The following is a 25,887-nucleotide window of genomic DNA, read 5'->3' as shown; positions in this document are numbered from 1 at the left end:
GAGATTAAATATTTTGTCGGCTGTAAAATGTTCTTTGAAAATGCATCTATATAAAATTATTCATAAAAAAAAAACCCCTCATCCAGCAATTACAAACGACTGTCGCTCTGACAAGCATTAAGAGGTCAGAGACTGTAGTGCCTCTCCTCTCCACCTGAGGGCGCTGATCACAGATCCGCACATGTTCGCCATTTTTCAGACGGTTACACGAAGAAGTCAGTGTTGGAAGAACATGGCGACATCCATTTGTAGGACGTTGAAATACTTTCAACCGATAAAATGTCAAAATATTAAGGTATGAAGTTATTCAAATATTACCCCAACAGGGAGGGCACATACTTTTGAATGTGTAAGTTAATGCTGCTCACATAACTTCAGTGAACATGCATCTGAATGATATTCATTGAGTGTCAGCTAGAGACTTCAGTGCATGTTATAAATGTTAGGGTGATTTATTTCCTTGTTTTTTAAGGAAAAGCAACAGCTTTTGTAAAAAAAATAAAAATAATTATTACTAATTTATTGCCAAAATCCCTCTTTCGTATAACCCAGTATGCCGCGTCGTTGCTGGACGTGCGGTTGGTTCCGGTGTTGGTTCCGATCCGCACGAAGAAACGCTACTTCATTCCTCCAGCGGTGAATGTGAAAGAGAGAACCCAGACCGAGCAGGAGACTAAAGCCCGGGCTGCGGGTGTGGTGGTCCGACAGCAGTACATAGAGAGACCCATCAACATCTCGTGCACAGGTAAGCATGTCAAACTACTGTCATTCCCTGCACAAATATATGCAAACTCTTCCATTCCAGTTAGTCTAGACACCTACTCTTTCTTTAGTAATTTATAGTAAATTACTTACACACTGCTTTTAGAAATGTGTACATTGGCACAATTATTTCCAATGTCAGACGTAACCATAAGCCTTCCATTCAAAGCGTTTTTAAGGGGATATTTCACCCAGAAATGATAATTCTGTCATTAATCACTCACCCTCATGTCATTCCAAACCAGCAAGAATTTCGTTCGTTTTCAAAACACAAATGAAGATATTTTTGATGAAATATGAGGGGTTTCTGTCCCTCCATTGACAGTTACGCAACTACCACTGATGCTTGAAAAAGTTAATAAAGAGACCGTAAAACTAATCCATTTAAATTGAATGGTTTAGTCAACATTTTCTGAAGAGACTCGATCACTTTATATGAGATTAACAGATTTAATTTAGGATTTTTTTTCACTTATAAACATTCATCAACTCACACATCAGTTGTGTTAAACAGAAGCATGACGTGTTAACATGTTCGCATAACATGTTAACAGCATAACGTTCGGTTAAGCTTCTGTTTACGTTCGCTGATCAATGTTTATATGTGAATAAAAGCCAAAATTCAATCTGTTCATCATATGAAGCGATCGATTCTCTTCAGAAAATTTGGATTAAACCTCAATTCATATGGATTAGTTTTATAATTCTTTATGAACTTTTTGAAGCGTCAAAGTGGTAGTTGCGTAGACTGTCAATTGAGGGATAGAAATCTCTGAGATTTCATCAAAATGATGTTAATTTGTGTTTCGAGGATGCATGAAAGCCTTATGGGTTTGGAACGACATGAGGGTGAGTAATTAATTACAGATTTTTCATTTTTTGGGTGAACTATCCCTTTAAGATCATCGAATGAAACACACTACCGTTTGGGGTCAATATGATTTTTAATTTATTTGTTTGTCTCTTTGCTTTCTATTTCAAATAAATTCTGTTCTTTTGAACTTTCTATTCATTAAAGAATCCTGAAAAAATGTATCTCAGTTTCCACAAAAATATTAAACCGTTTTCAACTTTGTTAATAACAAAAAAAATTCTCGAGCATCAAATCATCATATTAGAATGATTTCTGAAGGATCATATGACACTAACGACTGGAATAATGATGCTGAAAATTCAGCTTTACCATCAAAGGAATACATTACATTTGAAACAAAAAAGTTATTTTGAATTGTAATAATGTTTCACAATATTACAGTTCTACTGTATTTTTAATCAAATAAATGCAGCCTTGGTGAGCATAGAAGACTTTTACATACAAAAACATTTAATACATTAAAAAATCACACCAATGTTAGTGTACTTTCAGCCAAGTGTGTCCAAATCTTTTACTGGTTCTGTATTAGTGCATCAAGTTTTGTGATATATATCTAATTTTTTTGTTCAGATTCATATTCAAAACCTTGAAGTCTTGAGCATTGCTCTTCAGATGTTCAGATGATGTATTGTTAAATAAGTGATGTTGGATTTTCACATTACGGTTAGCATCAAATGTGATCTTTTTTTTCAGCTGGCATCTTTGATCCGTACGTTCCTCCTGAAGGAGATGCTCGCCTCTCCACTCTGTCCAAAGAAGGTCTGAAACAGCGCACAGAACAGCTGCGTCAGAGTGCAGCGTCACAGCTGTCGTAAGGCCCACCTCTGCCTCAGTGTTTCCTTCTGCCAGTCAAACCCAACAGAACTATGCTGGGCTAATATTGGTATGGTTTTCTTTTTGACCAGGATTCGTAAAATAAAGGATCATGACCCCGATTTCTCCACTAAAGCATTTCCAGAACTAGCTCAACAGATCTTCATAGACGCTCATGCAGCACTCACAGAGTAAGAAACAAATCTTCATTTTACAACAATTGTTACTGCTTGATTGTTGACTGTACTGTAAGATATTTTTTATGTTTTTGAAAGAAGTCTCTTCAGCTTAACAAGACTGCATTTATTTGATCCAAAATACAGCAAAAACAGTAATATTATTAAATATTTCAAAATAACTGTTTTCTATTTGAATACATTTTAAAATGTAATTTATTCCTGTGATCAAAGCTGAATTTTCAGCATCATTACTCCAGTCTTCAGTGTCACATGATCCTTCAGAAATCATTCTAATATGCTGATTTGATGATCAAGAAACATTTATTATTATTATCAGTGTTGAAATAGAAATCTTTTTTAACATACTAACATTTCAAAGTTTGGGGTCAGTAAGAATTTTTTTTTGGAATGAAATTAACACTTTTATTCAACAAGGATGCATTTAATTGATCAAAAGTGACAGTAAAGACATTTATAACATTGCAAAAGCTTTCTATTTCAGATAAATGCTGTTCTTTTAAACTTTTTTATCAAAGAATCATGAGAAAAAGAATTTACACAACTGTTTTCAACATTGATAATATAATAAATGTTTATTGAGCAGCAAATTACCATATTAGAATGATTTCAGAAGGATCATGTCACACTGAAGACTGGAGTAATGATACTGAAAATTCAGCTTTGATCACAGGAATAAATTACATTTTAAAATATATTCAAATTAAAAAGTTATTTTAAATTAAAAAAATATTTCACAATATTCCTGTTTTTACTGAATCAAATAAATGCAGCCTTGGTGAGCAGAAGAGACTTTCAAAAACATAAAAAAATCATACCCATCTAAAACTTTTGAACAGTAGTGTATGTGGTGTTCCTTGTCTTTTCCAATTTTCCCCACTTATAACATCTATATTAATCCTTATGTATTTGCATAAATGTCCTCTTTTCCCAGATTTAACAAAGAAAAGCTCCATTCTTTGGTGACAGAGAGGTGTTACCCTGTAAGTAAATCTGTATATTGATAATGTAAAATATGATTTATAGTGCAGTGTGTCTTTGTTCAGCATTTCAGATTATCCAACCTGTGTGTGTGCATGTTTTGCAGGAGATGGTTCGGGGGAACCGTTATAAGACTCTGCGCTGGCGCTTCGTTGAATCACTGGAGCCGCCACGGGTGGTTCATACACGGTGTCCTGACATGATCAGCAAGGGCAACCTGTACGGCCAGGTGACTGTCCGCATGCATTCTAGACAGGTGAGTGAAGAAGAATGGGATTATATAGGAGTACTGAGTTTGGGCTCATGATACCTCTTCATCAATCCATCTCTCAGACATTAGCAGTGTATGACCGTTTTGGCCGGTTGATGCTGGGGGATGAGGATGAACCCAGAGATGTCCTGGAATACCTTGTGCTGGAGAGGCATCTGGTCAACCCTTATGGATGCTGGAGACTTCATGGCAAGATTGTTCCAGCATGGGCTCCCCCAAAAGATCCCATTATTAAGGTAAATGACTGCTGTGATTAGGTGTGTGAAGGAGCAAAATGTGGATTTTTTAAAAGTGAGAGATGTTACTTAATATCTGACATCTGATTCCTACAGACTGTCATGATTCCTGGTCCTAAGCTGAAGCCCGAGGATGAGTTTGAGAGTCTGAATTACCAGGTACCAAAGCCGAAGGCAGTGCAGTGGTATAAGTAATTCTGAATGCGGTGCCTTACTCCACCCAACACAGGTCCACTCTGTACAGACTGATTCCTGATAATCAAAATAAATATTACTGTATTTATAAAACCTTGGGTTGTTTCTTTTTCCCCCACATTTAATTAAAACAAAGTTAATTGAACTCAAGTACTTTGAAATACATGCACATTGATTTGTTACCTACAGTGATCAACATGATGTTAATTCATTACACATGGAAATAGATGAAAATCGACACCTTGCAGTTGAAACGTTTATTTCAGAATGCTTAATTGACAGTTTCAAGAATATAAAAATAAAATGTTGCATTTTTACTTTGACAGAAGTTAGTGGAAACTTCCTTTGGCTACTGTTGAAAATTGACTTGGTTCTTACAAAAATCTTACTTCATACAAAAGCGCAATCTTTATGTTCCTGGTTTGAAAATCTAACATTTCAAGTACATTCAAAATCACAAAAAAACTCAAAAACAAACTCTAACTCTGGTAGGAATTATAAATGCAATCTAATGGTCATTACTTGTGCTAATCTCTAGTTATTTTAAAGGGGTCATCGGATGCCCATTTTCCACAAGTTGGTATGATTCTTTAGGGTGTTCATGTAAAGTTTGTAATATACTTTGGTTAAAATTCCTCAATGGTTGTGTAAAACATCACCCTTTTTACCTCCTCAAAAACAGCTCTGTTAACAGTGACCTGCATGTCTCTTTAAATGATAATGAGCAACTGCTCACCCCACCCCTCTCTTCCGTGGTGGGTGTTGAATGGCCGAGGGCATAAATATGTTAATACGGGACAGTCCGTCAGTGGTTGTGGGCGGAGCATGAGCATTATGACATAGTGCTCAGAAAATCCAAATGGCCTGATTATTGAGAGTGTTTAGACTTTTTGAGGATTAAAAAAAGGAGTAAATGGGTTTTTTTCATTGTATGGTGGTTGTGTCCACACACTGCAAAGACACATTTATATGCAAACACCATATAAAAGTGAATTTTGCATCCGATGACCCCTTTAAGAAGAAAGCAGCATGTAAAAAGAATGAATTAAACACGTTTTGTAAACCCTCATTTAGTTTCACATGCTCACACAATGGGACTTAAAATTGTATTCTAAAAAACATCAATAAGAATATTCTGTACTAAACCACTCAATTCACAAATCAAATTTAATCATATTTAAATAATGTTTCCTTAAAGATCAAGAGTTTGCCCTAGATAAAGATTATATTTTATGTCCATTTTACTGTAATTTCTCACAGTTTACGATTAAAAACTGAGTAAAAGTCATGAACCTCATGGGATTAATGTTTAAATGTTTTGTGAAGCTATTTGTAATTAAAAGTGCTATAATATTAGCACTTATTATAGCTTTTACTAATATTTAGTTGACTGACATTTTTGGAGGGTGGAGTTTTGGAGGAGAAGGTTCAAGGTATGTGGTTGAAAATGCCTGAAATCACACAATTACAACACTGTTGTATTAAGTATGTTATATGGATATGTATTAGCCGATACAGTAAAGTGTTACCTTTTTTGATTAATAATTTTTGAATGGGACTTCTTATCAGAAAATACCATGGTGAGATCATGTAGATTTGTAAATTGTTAACCAGTCTTGTTGAAATGCCTTATTTGAGAATTTGAAGCAAAACTTATAACATGTTTGTCTAAACCATTTGAGTAGTGCAGAGACTAAAGATCTGTTTAAAACATGCAGCAATGAACAGTAGCAACATGGATGTATAACACCATCCAGAACAGATTGTCTCTTCACTTACTTGCTTGATAATATTAGTGCAATGTATTTTGACTAAAAATGTGTAGAATTAAACTTTCTAAATGTTCCACCTATGGTATGTTGGTGATACAGGTTTTATCAGGTTTGATACAGGTATTATGACAATATAATCTACATAGCCATACGAACACAAATACACACAAAACAATACCAAATTAAACGGGGTTTGTTTTAATGTAAGGCTAAAGGGAAATGTGCACAGGAGAGCAGTCGGTCTTGATATCAGTCAGTCTTCAATTTATTAAGCTGAGGAGGGAGAAGGTTGCCGTTCTTAAATGACGGTCAGTGAAATGTGCTGATGGCAGTGGGGGGACATTCTGCATAAAGCTGAAATGTGTGAACGGTAGTCCATTTTGTAATAAGCCTTTCAAGGTATATAAAGCACAATGATACTGCCCTTGTGGGTCACAAGTCTGAAGGAAAGATGAAGGCCTCGGCAGCAGTTTCTGCATCATCATCATCTTCCTCTGGTATCGCCTCCTCCCAAGTGAAGACATCTGAATTATCATGCATTTGTATAGATTCTTGTCTGCCTCCTTCCATTTCCCAAGGGCACATTGCGTCACGCCGAGCCAGAGGTAGGTTAACCCTCGTCTCCTCTGCGGCCTGTGTGCCTGTGTCTGAAGGATGTATGTCTTGGTCAGTTTGACTTTTGCTCCTTTCTGTTGTTGCTGCTCTTCTTATGTCATTTTCCAAGGGACTGATAGATTCTTGAGCACTGTCTTGCCTTTTTGATGGGGCCGCATGAGTGCAGTCTTGTGGCACAGATTGTTTGGGTGATGCTTTTGCCTCCCATGGACAGACATTTGAATAGACACTTACTTGCTTTTGCAAGGTTTTCACTGGCTCTCCTGTCTCCCATGGACAAACATCTGCAAGAACACTATCTTGTTTCTGCAAGGCTTTTGCTGGCTCTCCTGTCTCCCATGGACAAACATTTGCAAGAACACTATCTTGTTTCTGCAAAGTATTGACTGGCTCTCCTGTCTCCCATGGACAGACATCTGTACGAACACTATCTTGTTTCTGCAAAGTATTGACTGGCTCTCCTGTCTCCCATGGACAGACATCTGTACGAACACTATCTTGTTTCTGCAAAGTATTGACTGGCTCTCCTGTCTCCCATGGACAGACATCTGTACGAACACTATCTTGTTTCTGCAAAGTATTGACTGGCTCTCCTGTCTCCCATGGACAGACATCTGTACAAACACTGTCTTGTTTCTGCAAAGTATTGACTGGCTCTCCTGTCTCCCATGGACAGACATCTGTACGAACACTATCTTGTTTCTGCAAAGTATTGACTGGCTCTCCTGTCTCCCATGGACAAACATTTGCAAGAACACTATCTTGTTTCTGCAAAGTATTGACTGGCTCTCCTGTCTCCCATGGACAGACATCTGTACGAACACTATCTTGTTTCTGCAAAGTATTGACTGGCTCTCCTGTCTCCCATGGACAGACATCTGTACGAACACTATCTTGTTTCTGCAAAGTATTGACTGGCTCTCCTGTCTTCCATGGACAGACATCTGTACGAACACTGTCTTGTTTCTGCAAAGTATTGACTGGCTCTCCTGTCTCCCATGGACAGACATCTGTACGAACACTATCTTGTTTCTGCAAAGTATTGACTGGCTCTCCTGTCTCCCATGGACAGACATCTGTACGAACACTGTCTTGTTTCTGCAAAGTATTGACTGGCTCTCCTGTCTCCCATGGACAGACATCTGCATGAACACTTTTCTGCTTCTGCAAGGTCTTGACAGTTTCACTTGTCTCCCATGGACAGACATCTCCACAGACACTTTCTTCTTTCTGTATGGACTTCACAGACTCGTTTGTTTCCCATGGACACACAACTACACTAACAGTGTCTTGCTCTTGGTCTACTTGCATTGACTCCTTGTTCGTAGCACCTTCCCTCTCTTCTAACTTCTCAGAATTCTCTACTTCCCATGGACAGACAGTTCCTTTTTTAGTCATTGTCTCTTTTAAAGAGGATCTTGTAGTGTCTTTTGTTTTTGGCTCTGTCTCCCAAGGACTTATGTCAGTTACAGGTGGTGGGGGTTCGGGAAAATCACTTTCTTCTTGTTTCAGTGTTTCACTTGTTTCAACGGAACATGCAGCTCTCTGAGCTGGTTCTTGGTGTACTGGACTTACATTAACATAAATTACCCTTTCACCAGGTTTTATTGTGTCACTAGGGGTTTTGATGGATCCCTGTCTAACCTGAGAGCTATTTGTGTCTTTTACATAAGAAGGGCATGCTTCAGGCTTTACATTTACCTGCTTCTGGGTGTCTCTAGACATAGGGACTTCAACAGTGGTATTACATATATTGTCTTCAGTGATCCTTGATGGGTCACGGTCGGTTTCCAAAGGACAGACATCAGCACATATGCTGTTGGTTTGCAATTGCTCCACTTCCACAACTTCCCAAGGACAGACATCAGAAACGCTGGTTTGATGAAAAGGTTTTGGGACATCCCATGGACACACTTCAGTATTAGGAACAGACAATAAAGAATTTAGTTGGGACTCAGGGGATTTGAAGCCGACATTACTTACTGCCATAGAGAGTACTTGCTTGTCACTGTATTGTCTTTGTAATACACTGTCGTTCGCATTTTGCTTCTTGACTTCCAAGATAACCTCCTCTGACTCCCATGGACAGATGTGAACTGGAGCAGTATGTTTGGGGCTCTTTTCAGGAGAATCTGTTGATGGCAGCCGTATTGCTATTTGTTTTACAAGGCAAGGTTTTGTGCCTATGGAAGTCATAGCCCGTCTGTATGTCTGCGGGGTATGTTTGTCTGAAGCTGCACTGCCTGGGGACAATCTCATGGATGTGGATAGGGATTTTTGTAGTGTTCCCTCCTTATCATGACGTTCTTGTAGGCTTTTTTCTTTGCTCATACTTCTTCCAACTTCCCCAATGCTTTTTGCTGTAAGGAGATTTTGAGTAGCAGAGCGGAAAGAGAAAGCCCGAAAATCCTTTGGCTTGTTGGAGAGTGGCGACCCTGGAGCGCTACAGGAGATTGGAGGCTTGGGTTTTGTGCAATCAACATCTGACTGTATACCATTGCCAGTTTCCGTTGCAGTGGGAGTAGGAGGTGGTAAGTATTCCCAAGGACAAACATATATTAGCGTTGGTGACGAGGCAGCACCAGGTGATTTGGGTTCTTCTTGATTCGATAGAGAATATGTGACATGTTTCTGATTCTTGTTTGCAGGCGGCGGCTGCTCCTCTGGAACCTCCCATGGGCAGACCTCTGCCTTGTCAAATGACTCTGAGAGCAAGGCACTTGAAGTCTGCTTCTTTATGTCGACCTCCACAGTTAGCTGGGGCTTTTCTGCTGGGGCAGCTTTGGGAATAGGAAGTGACACATTTTCAATGCTTCTACAAGGAGTCACAGAGCGATGGTCATTTCGTTCTATAACGCTGAGTGACTTTTGAAACCTGGTAGGCTCGGGAAGTAGAAGGTTAGTGTCTAACGATAGATTGTGGGCACTGGCAGATTTACAGATCAGCAATGTTGTATTGATGGATCCTGTGTCAGAATGCTGTGAACCCCTTCTGTCTGTTATGCTCTTTATGGAGCAGTTTAAAAGGGAGACCTCTCTTTCTGGGCTACAGTCATAGGCACTATGGGACTTTCGCAGTTTTGGAGAGGGCTGCATTAAAGTTTCATTCATCGTGTTAATGCTTGTGTTTTGATGACATTTGTAATAAGATCCGGATCGGGTTATAGATCCTATTGCAGCACTGACATCCTTGTCTTCACGGCTGCATTGTCTGCTTAAACTTTCTGGAATCTCAGTGATCCGTTTTATAAGCGATCGTCCAATACTGAGGCGAGAGCTGCGCTTCTTTGGAAGGTGGGGATTGCTGTTTCCCATCCTCTTGGTCTTGTGGACTTCCAACTGAGAATATAGTTTCTTCAGCTCATCCTGGTGCAGAGGAGAAAAAGGGTTTCAGTTGAGGAAAGTCACTGGGAGCAATACAGTAGGACGGTTTTTGTGATGGTGTGTACTGTACAAAACATGATGTTCAAAAGGCACCAAATTACAGGGTAATATTTCAAAAGAGGGCAAGTTAAAGGCAAAGGAGGAGGAGGAGGCTAGCAAAAGGAATAATACAGTATTTTTTTGTAAGTTGATTTTTAATAATAAAGATGCTCGGGGCATGTTGGCTTATGGGGACCCAGGTTCGAGTCCCATTCCCCCCTCTCTCACCCCTGCTACACTATTCTTATTTAAAAATATCAGAAATACATACATCACAGAAAACTAGTTTTGTTTATCTTGTAACTTATGAGCTTTTTGTTATGTTTATTTAAGTTCCAGGTATACTTCATTTTCTGCATTCTGCTCCGTCTCGTGCACTGTTGTGTCAGCACAGCTTTCAAAGTATACTCAACCTTGGATGGGTGAGTTCGACATGCGCTGTAGGCTACTATTGCTTTTTGTATACTCTACCAAGCATCAGAGGGCAGCACTGAGTCTTGCCATTTACAGGACATTCGCTCGGAAGGATAGAAGGAAAGTAGTGGTTCCACCATTGTATGCAAAGTTTAGAACAAGAAACAAAACAAAAACTATGGAGAAGAATATTGTTTTGTATTGTTCTTTCTGTATATTTCTTTTACCCCTTTCACACAGAGCGTTAACCTCAGAAAATGTCCATATAATTGCTAGAGTGCCTTCTGTGTGACCGCAAACATGTTCCCGGATTAATCCCGGGATGGGGACCTAATAACATTGCCGGAATCAGTCCCGGAACGCGCCCTGTGTGAACAAAAGGCAGAACCAATGCCATATGGGGTGTGTCTTAGTGATGATGCTGAAGCTGAAATGGTTCGCCAGCTTAATGGAGCGGTATGCGATGCGCTATGATCGAATCAGAAAACAAATGCACAAACGTGGTTTCTCAAAAGAGAAATCTCTGATCATGAGCAAACTTTTCAAACTTTCGGAGACATTACACGTCACATCCTGATGTCACGTGTCTTAATGGGATGTGTGTGAACGCACGCACAGATTCCAGAAAATAACTGGCAGTGTGAATGAATCAAAATCAAACGATCCCAGGACAAATCCCGAGACACATTATCAGTGTATTTTCTGGAATTTCTGTGTGAAAGGGGCTTTTGACTACTGCACATCACATCAAAACTGTGCATATTGCCACCTAGTGGACTCTTCTGTCTCAACATTCACCTTGCACATGCTCTGTTGTACACAACACAAAAAATTGGGCTGCATGCGGACCTGATGACGAAAATTGTTGCACAGACAGTGCACACTGTTGCACAACGCAGACGGACAAAGTATACATTGAGCTTTTGTGTAACGTTTATGAAAATTTGATATATGAGAGTTTAGACTTTGTTAATATTAGTTCGTTCACTAATTTACTTTACTGAAAAGGTCAAATGTACTCTTTAAATGTAATTACTAAGTAGACATTGTCATAAAGTGTTAGTGTGTGTCCTTTTCTTAAAATGGAAGTGCGAACGTGTGTGTTAGTAGGGCTGCGGCAGGGCAAAGTGTTTTACCCGAATGTCATCAGGGTCCAGGCTGTGGTCACTCCAACAGTTAGAGGTGAAACTACTGTTGAGGTAAGAACATGAGCGCCGCAATTCCACTTCTTCCTCGTATACCTCTGCAGCTATTTCCTCTCGGCCTGGCTGTGACATGTGAAGAAACTGCAACAAACACCAACACTGATTTGTACATGGGATAAGCTACACAACAAATGTGAGAAATGTGACAAGATTTAATAAATAGAATCTAATTTGCATGTTTATGCTATGTATTAAAAATATGTATTTTGCTGGAAATGTACATTCTTTTGAGAGTGTAATATAAAGTGTATTTTTGTAGGACATACTACTACATCATAAAAGGTTCTACTTTGTGTTGCCATAAACCTCTCCTTTTCTGCTACGCAAACAGATTTAGGTGATATTTGCCAGCAAGCATGCATAGATGCACACTTCAAAAATTCACCAGATAATTCATCATTGGCTTACTATTTTTAATATACTAAAAATCTATTCTAATCAGGCATAATATTTAGGACATTACAGTATGTGAATTAGGATGCAAGAAGTGTTTTATGTGTTATTTAGATAGCTAACTTTATGGCAATTGTGATTTACCTACTACAATTGGATGACAGTTAAAAAAAATTAATGAATAGGTTAAAAAACATTGCAAAAGGAAAAAATTATACTTTAGACAGTACCTTAGGTACAAAAAGCAGGCCGAGTGTTACAGTAATTGTGACATGCGTGTGAGCGAAGAACAGCAAGAGCATCCAGTCAGGATGAATCGATGGCCTGGAAAATCTGAAAGTGACAAGAACAAAGAAGTCAACAGAATAAACTCTTATGTGTTAAAGCAAAACAACTTTATTCCCCCACCTGAGAAGATGAAACACGGAGGAGAGGAGGAGCTCGTTGTGGATAGCGATGCTCATGTAACGTGGTTCGTGAAATGCTGAAGGTACCGTCTTCACTGCACTGCACAGGAAACTGCCCCAGCACAGAAACAACAGCTCCGCTGAGAGTGAAAAATAACTTCATTTTTTATTTCAAAGGTTTTGTTTGTCACATACACAAATGTACACAGCAGAAATAACAAATTTTAATGAGGAAAAAGGGTGTAAGGCCAATATAATTTTTTCATTTGTATTTTTTTTTTTATTCTTAGGGTTACTCCATTTGGTTTGAGCTAATGTTAAATTTTCAAGGTCAAAATATCAATATATTTAATGTTTTCTTTAAAAAAAAATTACGTTGGCACAATTGTAAATGTTTACAGAGGTTCTCTCTGTGATATAAATTCCTGTTTAATGGTTTTCTTGACATGTTACAATAGTTATCACAATAGTTTTAATTAAGTACATGCCAAGCAACGCAAGTTTTTTCCTAAAAATGTTAACCTTGAAATTACAATCTTCAGACAGTTGCCCCAACTATAATTTTGAACCCTATGGAAATATCAAAATGACTTTAACTTAAAACGTTAATCATTGAGGACATGCATTTAAGTTGTATGAAATGCATTTTAATGGTTAAATTTTTTGAATAACTTAAGTCCAGGCTAAAATGTGAGCATCAAAACAAAAAGAAAGAAAGTTATTTATGTACAAACATCAATAGAAGAAGGGATATGTATTTAAAAGAAAATATACAGTGTTAAGTATTAAAGGCTAGTGTAGCAATATAATAAATGCAAGGTTCATTTTGTGTAAGCTGTCTGAATATGCCAGAATGGTTGTATAAATCTATTTTATCTCCTGGGGTCATTTCAGTTCAGTCCTTCATTTACTTAGTCTAATTTATGACATTATAGCAGTAACATCATTATTTTTGTGGTATTTTATTAGTATGGCAGGTAGTGGTTAATGCTGAATCATATCCAATGACAATGGTACTGTGTTCAAATCATCAACTAAATGCTTCAAAGAACATTAAATTATCCCGGAGCAATTCATCCTTTCATTTGTCTGATCTACTAATGTGCCCCAATTTCAATTAATCTCTCTGCCAGACACCCAAGAAAACCCATGGACTACTGCCACCAGTCAGAAATGACATCACTTACCCACAGCCATCATGTAGTCCCACCGGTCCAGGTCGCACACATTGAAGCCTTGTCCTTCTGAGGTGGAGGAAATGATCAGCAATGGAACATTTCGGTCTCGATTCTGCAGTACGCCAACTGTCCATGCACACAGGAACCAGCTGACAGTAAGCACGATAACTCCCAGCATCCTCAGCACACCCCTGGTGGTGATGTATGGCACTCTCTGGGCTGTGCGCGACAGGAAAACCCTCAGAACCCTGGAAATATGGCACATCACACTGATTCATTTTGGGAGTTTAGGGAGTCTAGGTTCTTTTATCAGCTTTTATTTTTAACAGATCACAGACTTCTAGAGTAGTCTTAAAGGTGCAGTCAGTTATTTTCCCCTAATTACAAAACAATAAAACTTTAAAATTAAATGATGTGCACTCATCTGTAGCCTAATAAAAGCTGTTTAAATTTACCAGCAGCAGTTCAACCGACATGTTGTAGCGACCTTGTTATTGGACACATTTGTTAAGGGACTAAATTGATTCTAAATTCTACAATGGAGATATTCAATTAATTCATATCAATCAATATATACCTACATTTCTACAATAAACCAGTAGCGCAAAATCACATAAAAAATGACTGAGTGCATCTTTAAGTCCCTTAAGAATAGTCAAGTCAAGTTTATTTGTATAGCGCTTTTCACAATACAGATTGTATCAAAGCAGCTTCACAGTATTAAATTTAAATAATACAACAAAGTTTGTTTCAAGAGGAATTTATTGATTGATAAAATTAAATTAAATATCCCCAAAATATCCCCAACTGAGCAAGCCAAAGGCAACAGTGGCAAGGAACCGAAAAACTCCATCAAGTGACCTAATGGTGTCCTAAAACTCCATCAGGTGACCTAATGGAGAAAAAAAAACCTTGGGAGAACCCAGGCTCAGTCGGGGGCCAGTTCTCCTCTGGCATTTATGAGCTAGAGGCCGGATTGTAGTTTGAACTGTGGGATTATATGAATGCCTGGCTGAAGAAATGCGACTTTAATCTAGTTTTAAACTGGGAGAGCGAGTCTGAGCAACGAACAGTATCAGGAAGACTATTCCAGAGTTTTGGAGCCAAATGTGAAAATGCTCTCCCTCCTTTGGTGGTTCTGAATATCCTAGGTATGACCAAAAGCCTTGAATTTAGTGATCTTAAAGAGCGCAATGGATTGTAGGGCGACAGAAGATCCGTTAAATAGACTGGAGCTACGCCGTTTAGGGCTTTATAAGTCAGTAGCAATACCTTGTAATTAATACGGAACTTTATAGGTAACCAATGCAGTGATGATAAAATCGGTGTTATATGATCATATTTTCTTGATCTCGTAAGAACTCTAGGCATTTTGGACTAACTGTAGCTTGTTTATTGAGGATGCAGGACAACCAGCTAATAAGGCATTACAGTAATCCAGTCTCGAGGTCATGAATGCATGAACTAACTTTTCTGCATCAGAAACTGATAGCATATTACGTAGCTTAGCAATGTTTCTAAGGTGGAAAAAGGCTGTTTTTGTAACATATGAAATATGATTTTCAAAAGACAGGTTGCAATCGAGTATAACACCCAGGTCTTTTACTGTAGCGGATAAAGTAACAGGACATCCTATGATGTTAAAGTTGTATTGTGCGAGGTTTTGTGGGCGGTTTTTTGAACCGATAAGTATTACCTCTGTCTTGTCTGGATTTAATAAAAGAAAATTACGCGTCATCCAATCTTTTATATCTTTAACACACTCTGTCAATTTGGAAAATTTAGCGTTTTCATCCGGCCTTGATGAAATATATATTTGAGTGTCATCAGCATAACAATGGAAACTAATTCCATGTTTCCTTATAATATTTCCAAGTGGCATCATATATATTGAAAATAACAGAGGGCCTAACACAGATCCCTGCGGCACTCCATAGTTTACTGGAGTTATGATCGATTTTTCTCCATTTAAATAGACAAAATGGTAGCGGTCAGATAGGTATGATTTGAACCAGCTTAGTGCTTGTCCTTGAACACCAGTATAATTTTGTAGTCGATCTAAGAGTATTGTGTGATCTATAGTATCGAACGCAGCACTAAGATCAAGTAAAACTAGTATTGAGATACAGCCTTGGTCAGAAGCTAAAAGTAAATCATTTGTGATTTTAACGAGCGCAGTTTCAGTGCTATGATGCGGTCTGAATCCAGACAGAAACTTTTCATAGATATCATTTTGTTGCAAGAAAGAGCCCAGTTGAGCAGACACCACTTTTTCTAATATTTTAGACATAAATGGAAGATTTGAAATGGGTCTATAATTTGCTAGATTATTATGATCTAATTGTGGTTTCTTAATGAGAGGTTTTATAACTGCCAGTTTAAATGTTCTTGGAACATGACCTAGAGATAAAGACGAGTTAATAATATTGAGGAGAGGCTCTTCCACTACAGGTAACACTTCTTTCAGTAGTTTAGTTGGTATAGGATCTAATAAACATGTTGTTGTTTTAGATGAAGTGATAAGTTTATTTAACTCTTTTTGTTCTATAGTTGTAAAGCACTGTAATTGTTCTTGCGGGGTGATAATTGAAGCTGAATTATAAGGCGCGATTGAAGATTGAACGTTTACAATTGTGGTTCTGATGCTTTCTATTTTCTCAGTGAAGAAGTTCATGAAATCATTACTACTGAACTGTAACGGGATATTTTGTTCGGGTGACGTCTGTTTATTTGTTAGTTTAGCCACGGTGTTAAATAAAAACCTTGGATTATTTTGGTTGTTTTCTATTAGTTTGCGGAGGTGCTCAGCCCTGGCCGCTTTTAGGGCCTTTTTATAACGTGACATACTGTCTTTCCACGCGATTCTAAAGACCTCTAAATTAGTTTGTTTCCATTTACGCTCTAAAATACGGGTTATAGAATAGCATCTTATACACAACATTTCATCTGACTGATGTGCAGGTGGGACAGTTAGAAGGGAGGGTTGAGTTTGATAAAGGACTGGACTGAAGTGCCACAGACCGGTACATCTTGAGTGTCACAGTTCCATAAACAATGGCAAAGCCAAGCAGACGGACCCAGCGGAGTAGAATACACCGGAAAGTGCTGGGTCTGAAGTATAGAATGAAGACCTGAAAACAAGAATAAAATGAACTGAAATTATTGGTGGAAGGTTCAAAAATGCTTATTTTACAATGCAAAATGATGAACAAAAATGTATTCTGTGATTATATTTTCAAACTCGTGTGGTTCTAAACCCATATGACAAAATGTGTCTCTTATGTTCACCAAGGCTGCATTTATTTTATCAAAAGTAAAACAGTAATATTGTGAAATATTATTACAATCTAAAATAACTGTTTTCTATTCGATTATATTTTTTGAAATGTAATTTATTCCTGTAATGGCAAAGCTGATTTTTCAGCAGCTGAATGTCTTCAGTCACATGATCCTTCAGAAATCATTTTAATGTGCTCATAGTTCAGTAACTCTAACCTAGTAAACAAGTAACTAAATTGTGTGATTTCTTGATCATTTTCTGCTTCCTAAGTGCCACCCAGCTATTATGATTTCAACTGCAGTGCAGTAATCTGAAAAGAAGCTTTGAATCCCACACTCACTGGAAAGTAAAGCAACAGAGAGCCACACAGGATCATCTCCAGCAGCAAAAGCCCAGACGATCGGATCCGCTGAGAGACAGAAAGATGGTGAGAGGGGAAGCAGAGGTGAAATTACAGCTGTCAAGCGTGCATCAAGTTTGTGCACATGTGGGACCTCTTTGCCTGTGTTTGAAATGATGCATCACAACACTTGGCATTTTAAAATATACCACATATCATATTAATCGCGTGCTGAAATCTTACCTTGGTTCTTCTGCACTGATATGCTACCAGCATGCTAATAAGCACAAGGACCATGAAGAGACCCTGCACTGTCAGGACGCCCGTTCTCAGGAGCCAGTCTTCCTGCACCCAACACGGGCCTCCGTCCTCACACTCAGCACAGCCGGGCCAACAGGGCAGACATACAGGGACTTCTGGGTAACAAGCTTGGGTACTATTCACACGGTTGTTCCCTGTAACACCATATATCATCATTTTTCTTTTTTAAATAAACCCATTTTAAGTGTATCTAATTAATACTTTCACCTATATAATCACACAGCTTAATTATCAAAATTACAAATAACGTGAGTTGCATTAATTATGCACTTTAGTCTAAAATCATGACTCCTCTGTTTGGATGGGTGTGTCCAGGGCCTAAAATTAACACTCGTCAAGCACCAAATGCAAGTAAAACTGGTGTTGGCGAGTATATGAAACAGTGTCAGTCGCCAGTTGGCCGGTAACATTTGGCCGGTAACATTTTTATGAATTCTAACAATGCAAGACATGAGAATGTGAACAAATGTGAGCCTGTGCTGCATCGTCACGAAAGTTTAAGCCTTGCCCATTTATTCAAGCGCAAGAAGACACGAAAGGGAACTCAGTTTATTACTGTGTGGGAAGTTTTCTGTGCACAAACATCCAAAGCGCGCGCCCGGAAATCCACATCTCGGACAGGTCACGATTACAGAATTGAGCGCTTCTTGTCGTCTTGCGCTTGAACGGACATATTCAAACCAAATTATGTCAAAATGCCAGTCTTGCATACCTGTAAATCCAGAGTTCTCGCGAGAGCACAAGTTGACTTTGCTCAGTGAGTTTACTCTGGCGTTGAGTAATGATGCTCATTAAATATGCCCTTGTATCCGAGCTGCACCAATCACATCGGGTTATCTGAAATAGGCGGGCCAGAGGCGAGCTAAACAGATGACGACAGCGCTGTGACGTCGAAGTCATTAGTAAACAGTGCAAGATGGCTATGGATGAACACCAGTTGTTTGAAACAACTTTGGCCGCTACAATTAACGAGTTAGACTTGGCTTTTTATCTAAAAGAGGAACACAAGACGCCGCTCGAATCGTTCCTTTGTTTTGCCGACCGGATACGGCAAGAGTCTAATCTTCCAGTTAGCTCCGCTGGTAGCTCAGTGAATGGGGCTTGTTGTGATTGGTCGTAGTGTTATCAAATTGCGTGCAGTGAAATTTTCAAATGCATGCTTAATCTTTCTAGCCTGGGAAAACCCAGACAACTTCCGGCAAATTTAGATTTGCTCTGCAAGTAGTCTGGCAAAGAGCTCATACAAGCCCATTTCTAATCCCTCGAAATCGCGGCACCAATCAGAAACGTTGGAGCTGGCTTTACACGATGACGATCGCTCTGATTGGTTTTAGGTCTATCCAATTGCGCCCAGAGGCATTTGAGCGACGTCCGTTGGTGAAGCAGCAACTTTTAAATGCATTATTATATTAAAGGGATAGTTCACTTTGAAATAAAATTTTGGTATGTTTTAGCTTACCTCAAGGGCATCCAAGATGTAGGTGTCTTTTTTTCCGCAGTAGTTTCAATTTTGATATTTTTAGGTCAAACCGTTCTTGTCTGTCAGTCAAATAATGCAGGTCTATGGTCACCACCTCAAAGAGCATGCACAGAGTCCAAATTAAAACAATTCCACATCGTCCAAATTAAACAATTCCCCATCGTAAGTACATATTGATGGCCTAAGACACGAAACGAGCGGTTTGTGTGAGAAAACGAACAGTATTTATATTGTTGTTATCTCTTGAACACAGCCGCGTCCAAATGATCTGAGGGCGCGGGCGGGTATAGATATATACACTAGATGTCGCCTTGGCTACTGCAGTTCATTGGAACGAAACCGTAGCCAAGGCGATATCTGTATATATCTATACCCGCCCGCGCCCTCAGATCATTTGGACGCGGCTGTGTTCAAGAGGTAACAACAATATAAATACTGTTCGTTTTCTCACACAAACCGCTCGTTTCGTGTCTTAGGCCATAAATGTGTACTTACGATGGGGAATTGTTTAATTTGGACGATGTGGAATTGTTTTAATTTGGACTCTGTGCTTGCTCTTTGAGGTGGTGACCATCGACCTGCATTATTTGACTGACAGACAAGAACGTTTTGACCTAAAAATATCAAAATTGAAACTACTGCGGAAAAAAAGACACCTACATCTTGGATGCCCTTGAGGTAAGCTAAAACATACCAAAATTTTATTTCAAAGTGAACTATCCCTTTAAAATTGCAAACACATGAGGACAGTCTCCATGAAAGACCCACTGGCAGATGAACGTGCTACTACATTTCTCTCCGAAACGGTAGGAAATGAAATTAGATTTAATAGAGGATTTTAACTGTGACAAGATGATTGACAGGGCAGTTTACGTGACAGGATGCACGCGACAGATCTGTCCGATAAAGATGACGAAGTAGTATGTCCCAAAGCTTGCCTACTTTTTTGCTACACATTCAAAAGTAAATACCTTTTCTTCACAAAAAGAGTACATACTTTTATGGCGTAGTGTAACTTAGGCGAATTGGGACGCAGCATATGGCTTTACACGATGACGATCGCTCTGACTGGTTTTAGGTCTATCCGATTGTGACCAGAGGCATTTGAGCGACGTCCGTTGGTGACGCCCCTTTGGAAATGAGTTATTAATTAAGCTTTGCCAGACCATAACTCAGTTACTACTGAGAATGGTCTGGTTTTAACCAGGCTATAATCTTTCAGATTTAGGTCTGGATTTCCAGGCTAAATCTTGCAAGTATCTTCGTAAACATAGTCAGTTATGTCTTAAGTGAACTTAAGTACTGATGTTTATCAGTATACTGGACCCGTGTATTAGCTCTTAAAGTGACAGCAGCCTAATATTCCTGCTGCTGGTTAACTGGGTGGGACAGGATTGTGTGTATGGGTTGCTATTACAATGCTATATCAGATATGATATGTGCAATAATCCATGTTCAATTTTAATTGTACATTGAGGTTAATTTATCAACATGTTTTCATCCTTAAAATCTACTATAATACAATACATTGTTAATCCCGAGATTCTTCACGTCAGTGAATAAATACTTAAATCCCCTTTAACTGTTCGGCTGCCCTCATGGTCAGGTGGTAAAACTTTTTTTAACGTGTATGGGGCCCTATCTATCGTTTCTGCCATATATATACATAAAGAGAGACAAAGCTCAATCGTTCCAAAGAAAACAGAAAAAATTATGTACAAAAATGCATCAAAGCTAAATGTTTTAATGCCTTTCTGCTATAACTTTGACCCTTGCCCAATCATTAATTGAGATACTTTTATATGGCATCATGTTAGCTATATATTATCTAATCAAATAAGTCTAAACCCACTTTGAAACTGATTTTTGATTATTTCAAGCCTCTTACTTTTGTTTTGTATCTCTGGAACTGGACTGTAGTAGCCCTTTTTGCATCGGCAGCAGTACTGACCCATCCGGAAGCCCTGTTGTGGGATGGGCTCACACTATGGGGAAGAGAAAGAACGAGAGGTGAAGTCAAAAGTCTGCTCATCTGTTTTACCTTCATCTGTATAAGCAAACGACTTGCTCCTAGAAAGGGGAAATCAACACAGATGTTTCTGCCAGTATGATTGTGTTCTCTCTGCTTTCTGACATTAATTGCATGTGTGGTCTCTCATCAGCAGTTTATCTGTGAGAGTCGGCTGACCCACACATCAGACTCACTCTGAGTTAATCTAAGCTAAATCCTAAATGGAGGGGTAATACCTCTATTGGCAGAGCTTTATCTTTTTATTCAAGGAAATCCAGCACTGTTCACATACATTTTATATTTTCACTTACGAACAAGATTCTTGTTTATAAAAGGATATTGCCCTCTTGAAGAGGAGCAATTGAGAATAAATAAAATAATAATTACATAGACTATGTATGTATCTATTCATAATAATGATTTTGTTGATTCTTAAAGTGGAGTAATGTTTTATTTTACAGATCTTTACCGTGTCAAGTAATTCTTCAGTAAAACCAGCACTTTACTGAGCAGTATGTATACATGTACCTTTAAAATATACATGGGACTATATCACAGATCATGTCAATCTATTTATGTCAATCTAATTAATGCATTGTTATGACACAAAACTGTTCTATTTATACGTTGCTCCTTAGGCGGATCAACTCAATTCTCATTAAATTCGTTCAGTGTGCCAAATCCTGCCGTTGCTTAACCTGGCAACACCTGTGCGCTTGTGCTCTGGTAGGTCAGGATGATGGGGGGGTCTGAGTCTTGTGGAAGGGGTGTGGGGTTGGGGAGGGGGGGTTGTGGTATGTGAGCATCACAGGATTATCAGACTAATCCTTCAGATCATCCTGCACCCAGTGCTCACATCTTTAAATAGAAGGTCTGGATGAAAGTGGGAGTATGATGATGGAAAACAGTGGGAGCAGGAAATGGGAAATGTATATAACAGGCCAGCAATACAATGAGTAAAGCAGGTGATGTTTTAATATGTTACTTAATAATAACACAAAATAATATTGAGATGCCAGATCTGATGGCAACAGGCATTATGAAATGTGTAGTATTACAGTTAAAAGGATTGTTAACCCAAAAAATAACTTTTTTCATACTTTACGCACTCTCATGTTGTTCCAAACCTGTTTGACATTCTTAAGTGAAATACAGACACAAATATTTTGAAGAATGTTGGTAATCAAACAGTTTTGATTACAATTGACTTCCACTGTAAGAAAAAAATAAAATAAAATGATGTCCCACAAAGGAAAGAAAGTCATACAGATTTGCAACAACATAAAGAGTAAGTTTTGACATAATTAAAATGTTTAGGTGGACTACCCCCAGTAATTGCCCAAGTACATATAATCTCAGTTGTGTCAATTAGTAAGGAATGTCAATATAATTTACAGGAAAAAAAATATTAGAAGAGAGCATAGCTGATAACATAATGCTAATGCTATCATAATAGCTGCATTATAGTGGAGAATGAAACATGCTCACAAAGACAAAAAAATAAATCACTTCACCATAAATGTCCTCTTGACATTTAGCGACAGAGTGTTTTGAGTGGATCTCTGAATGTGTTCTGGCCCTGCTTGTCCCTGGTTAGTGAAATCCACCCATTCAGCCTATATATATCATTCTGACCATCTGAAGAAGAGCTCCGAACCTACAATATAGCAGCTTCTTGTATGACAATGAAAACAGATTGACCTTTAAAGTAATTTTAAATACCCAAATGGTGTTAAGACCATTAAGACCAGTGAGGTGTCTGCAGAAGGTCCCATATGGAAAGTATTGGTCAATGACAGTGTACTCTCACCTCCATGCTGGTACGATTACATTGGTGTGTGTTTGCAAACCAGAAGTCTCCACTGGCACACTGATCCACATTGAATCCCTGGACATTGACATCAATACGGATCACACCCCTACCACCAGAACGCATAGAGAGACGACAAAGATACGGTAGTGACAACAAAGTAACAGTAATGACAGAAGACTTGAAATGAAATTAATGGGATAGTTAACCCAAAAATGGACATTCTGTCATCATTTGCTCCCCCTCATGTCATTCCAAATCTGATGACTCTCTTTCTTCTGTAAAATACAAAACAAGAAATTCTGAAAAACGTATATATTTTTGCCAATACAATTGAAGTCAATGGGGTCCGATGGGGTTCTGTTTCAGACCCTATTGAGTTTCATTGTGTGAACAAAAAGAAACAAACATTCTTCAAAAAATCTTATTTTGTATCCCACAGAATAAAGTCAGTTATTAAGATAAATAATGAGTAAAAGATGACAGAATATCCATTTTTAAGGGGACTATCCCTTCAAGTGAATGGCCAGAGATGATTGAAAGACATACAAATTTGAGCATACAAAAACGAGAAACTATTTAAACAAGAAGTTGAAGAAAGTGCACTGACCTAAACTCTGGGCTGAGGTCTGGCTTCAATCCGTAAAATGGCATTGAGAGGCTGAGTAACCACCCTGGCAAAAAGCGGCCATCAACACACTCAAGGAAAGGGACTTCGCCCCACTGAACCCCGCTGCTATTGATCACATAACTATCCCCACGTGCCCACTTGGGAGTATCTAGGGTGCTTAGGTCATTTAGAAGAACCCGTTTAGACAAGATATGGAGGGGTGGAGAGCTAGACTTGAATGAATCAAACCAGGTTTGGTCAGGGGTAGGAGGACGGAAGCTGCTCCAGACAGATGTCAGGTCCTGCAGGAGAATGTCCTGGGTTGTGCCTTTAGAGGCACGGAGCACCAATTGGGGGAGTTGGATTGTGGGGTCTGCGTCGAATGTTAGAAAAGCTCGTCTGACCAGGCCTGGCCTGTCCCCTTCGAGCATGGCCCGGACCAGTGCGTGGTACCACTCGATATCCTCTCGTACACTTGTTTCTCTCAGCTCACTAGCTTGAAATATCAGGTTGAGAAAGTTGGCCGCATTGGTCAGAGACGCTATGGCTTGGTGCAAGAGAGGGAGAAGCTCTCTAGGCGGAGATCCCCGCTGAACAAGCAGCTGGAATGTCTGTGTGCAGGTGGAGGAGGACAAAAAGGACGAATCGCCAGAGTAGAGGTAGTTCTCCACGGAAGACCGGTCCTCCTCCGTGCTTACTGGAGCCGGACTGGGTGACAAGCTGTTCCCTTCTAGGGTATTTGGGTCAGTAAGACAAGGTGTTGGGGTGAACTCCAAGCTGGATGTGTCCTCAACTTCAGACACAGTGCTGAGCTGAGCAGAAAGCAGGTTAGGCAGTAGAAGCAGAAGAGGTAGCACACAAGCACACAGGCCCATCCTTGAAGAAACTGCTCGTCCAATGCTTTTTGTGAAGGAAAAGATCAGCTTTTGCGTTTTCTCACATCCTGAAAGATGCTTTCAAAGTGCAGGCCTCCATTTCTTCTCTTTTCCTGGCTTTGCTTCTTCTCTCTTTTTCTGGTTAACCGATTGAACCACAGGTGTCAGTGGTGATAGTTTGAGTGCAACCGCACTTTGCTGCCAACTGTGTCAAATAAGTGTGCATTCACACACGGACTGACATGCACAACTCATTTTCGAAGATGAAGGTGAAGCTCAACAACATTTATGCTCCATGCGTCCTACAATAAGTTGGTCAGGTCCTTTCTGGATGTGATGCTGGAGTTAACAGGCCTGCAAGAAACTGGAGTGAGTAACAAAGATCAACAAGAAACCGAGAACATGTGGAATACCCCTGTTTCTCTCTCTGCTTACCTCTTCACTTACTCTGCAGTCCTCCTGTAAATCTCTCCCACTCTCCCATCTCTCTCGCTCCCTCTCCCAATCTCCCAGTTGTGGTGAGTGCTGAGAGAGGCACATCTGTTAATGTTGGATTGTTATGATGAGTGTATGTGCATGAGGATGGGCTGATGGATGAGAGGATGGGAGGGTAATCCTCTCGGTTGGGTATGCATCAGAATCTCACCGCTTTGTGGATTAACCCAACACTTTCCGGCTGGGTCAGTCATGAGTGGTCTTTTATGGACTGTGTGTGACATTGTGAATATGTGTATGCAGCGGTTTACAAGTCTGCATCTGTTTGGCAGATGAAGTGCACTGAAATGCTAATCTCTGATAAGCAAATTGCGTTTTGAACTGCAAATATTTTGTGCATCAATCAGGGAAATTAAAAAAAGAAAGAAAGAAGAAAGCATGTTGCACATGTGTATACATGAATGAACGTCTGTCAAAGATGTGTATGTGAGTAAGATAGTGAGAGATGATTCAGACAAATCCAGTCATACTAGGTAATGCAGGCAAATCCTTGTTTTGGTGCCATGGCAACAGGGTTCTGAGATTCAACACTCATTCCTGTGGGGCCCCACCCCCACTCAGGACTGCAGAGGCTGTGACTGTGTGTGTGCCCCTAAACATATGTGTGTGTCTATGTACATGCACACCCTTCTCAAAACCTGAACTGTGTAAATGTTTTTTTTTTTGGTTTTTTTTATTGTATTGATAGATCTGTGTTTGTGTGTGCTATGTGCCACAGTATTGTGTGCATTTAATTGGAGAGGATGCTGTCAATGCATGCAATATGTGCAGATGAAGTACCATGAAAACACATTTTCTTTTGGATATTTGTGTAAACCCATAACTGTATTAAAACCCATAAACTCGTTGTGAACAGCAGGTTTAAAGGGGCTCTATGGGCATGTGTAAATTGTTTGTGTATAGCGACATCATTCGGTCGGTCAAAGAAA

The 25,887-nt window shown here is 39.2% G+C and overlaps 2 protein-coding genes across 2 annotated transcripts; one reads left to right on the top strand and one right to left on the bottom strand.

Annotated features, from left to right (window-relative positions):
- The first annotated feature begins 151 nt into the window (after window positions 1–151).
- mrpl45 (mitochondrial ribosomal protein L45) lies at window positions 152–4,422 on the top strand. Its single transcript, XM_082156302.1, has 8 exons — window positions 152–295; window positions 553–745; window positions 2,330–2,447; window positions 2,542–2,640; window positions 3,581–3,629; window positions 3,734–3,883; window positions 3,961–4,134; window positions 4,231–4,422. The coding sequence occupies exons 1-8, from the start codon at window positions 182–184 to the stop codon at window positions 4,327–4,329; spliced, it is 996 nt and encodes a 331-aa protein (XP_082012428.1). The 5' UTR covers window positions 152–181; the 3' UTR covers window positions 4,330–4,422.
- A 365-nt stretch (window positions 4,423–4,787) lies between these two features.
- On the bottom strand, window positions 4,788–24,463 carry gpr179 (G protein-coupled receptor 179; the record flags this gene model as incomplete). Its single annotated transcript, XM_082156184.1, has 11 exons — window positions 4,788–10,082; window positions 11,690–11,839; window positions 12,382–12,484; window positions 12,560–12,698; window positions 13,746–13,984; window positions 16,758–16,867; window positions 17,357–17,425; window positions 17,600–17,811; window positions 21,046–21,142; window positions 22,979–23,087; window positions 23,589–24,463. 11 exons carry the CDS (start codon window positions 24,461–24,463, stop codon window positions 6,534–6,536), a joined length of 5,652 nt encoding a protein of 1,883 aa, XP_082012310.1. The 3' UTR covers window positions 4,788–6,533.
- Window positions 24,464–25,887: the final 1,424 nt, after the last annotated feature.

Source organism: Leuciscus leuciscus (assembly GCF_965113295.1).
Source record: "Leuciscus leuciscus genome assembly, chromosome: 23".
Taxonomy (NCBI): domain Eukaryota; kingdom Metazoa; phylum Chordata; class Actinopteri; order Cypriniformes; family Leuciscidae; genus Leuciscus; species Leuciscus leuciscus.
Note: the sequence above shows the minus strand (reverse complement) of the source record. Positions and strands in the feature narration are given on the sequence as shown.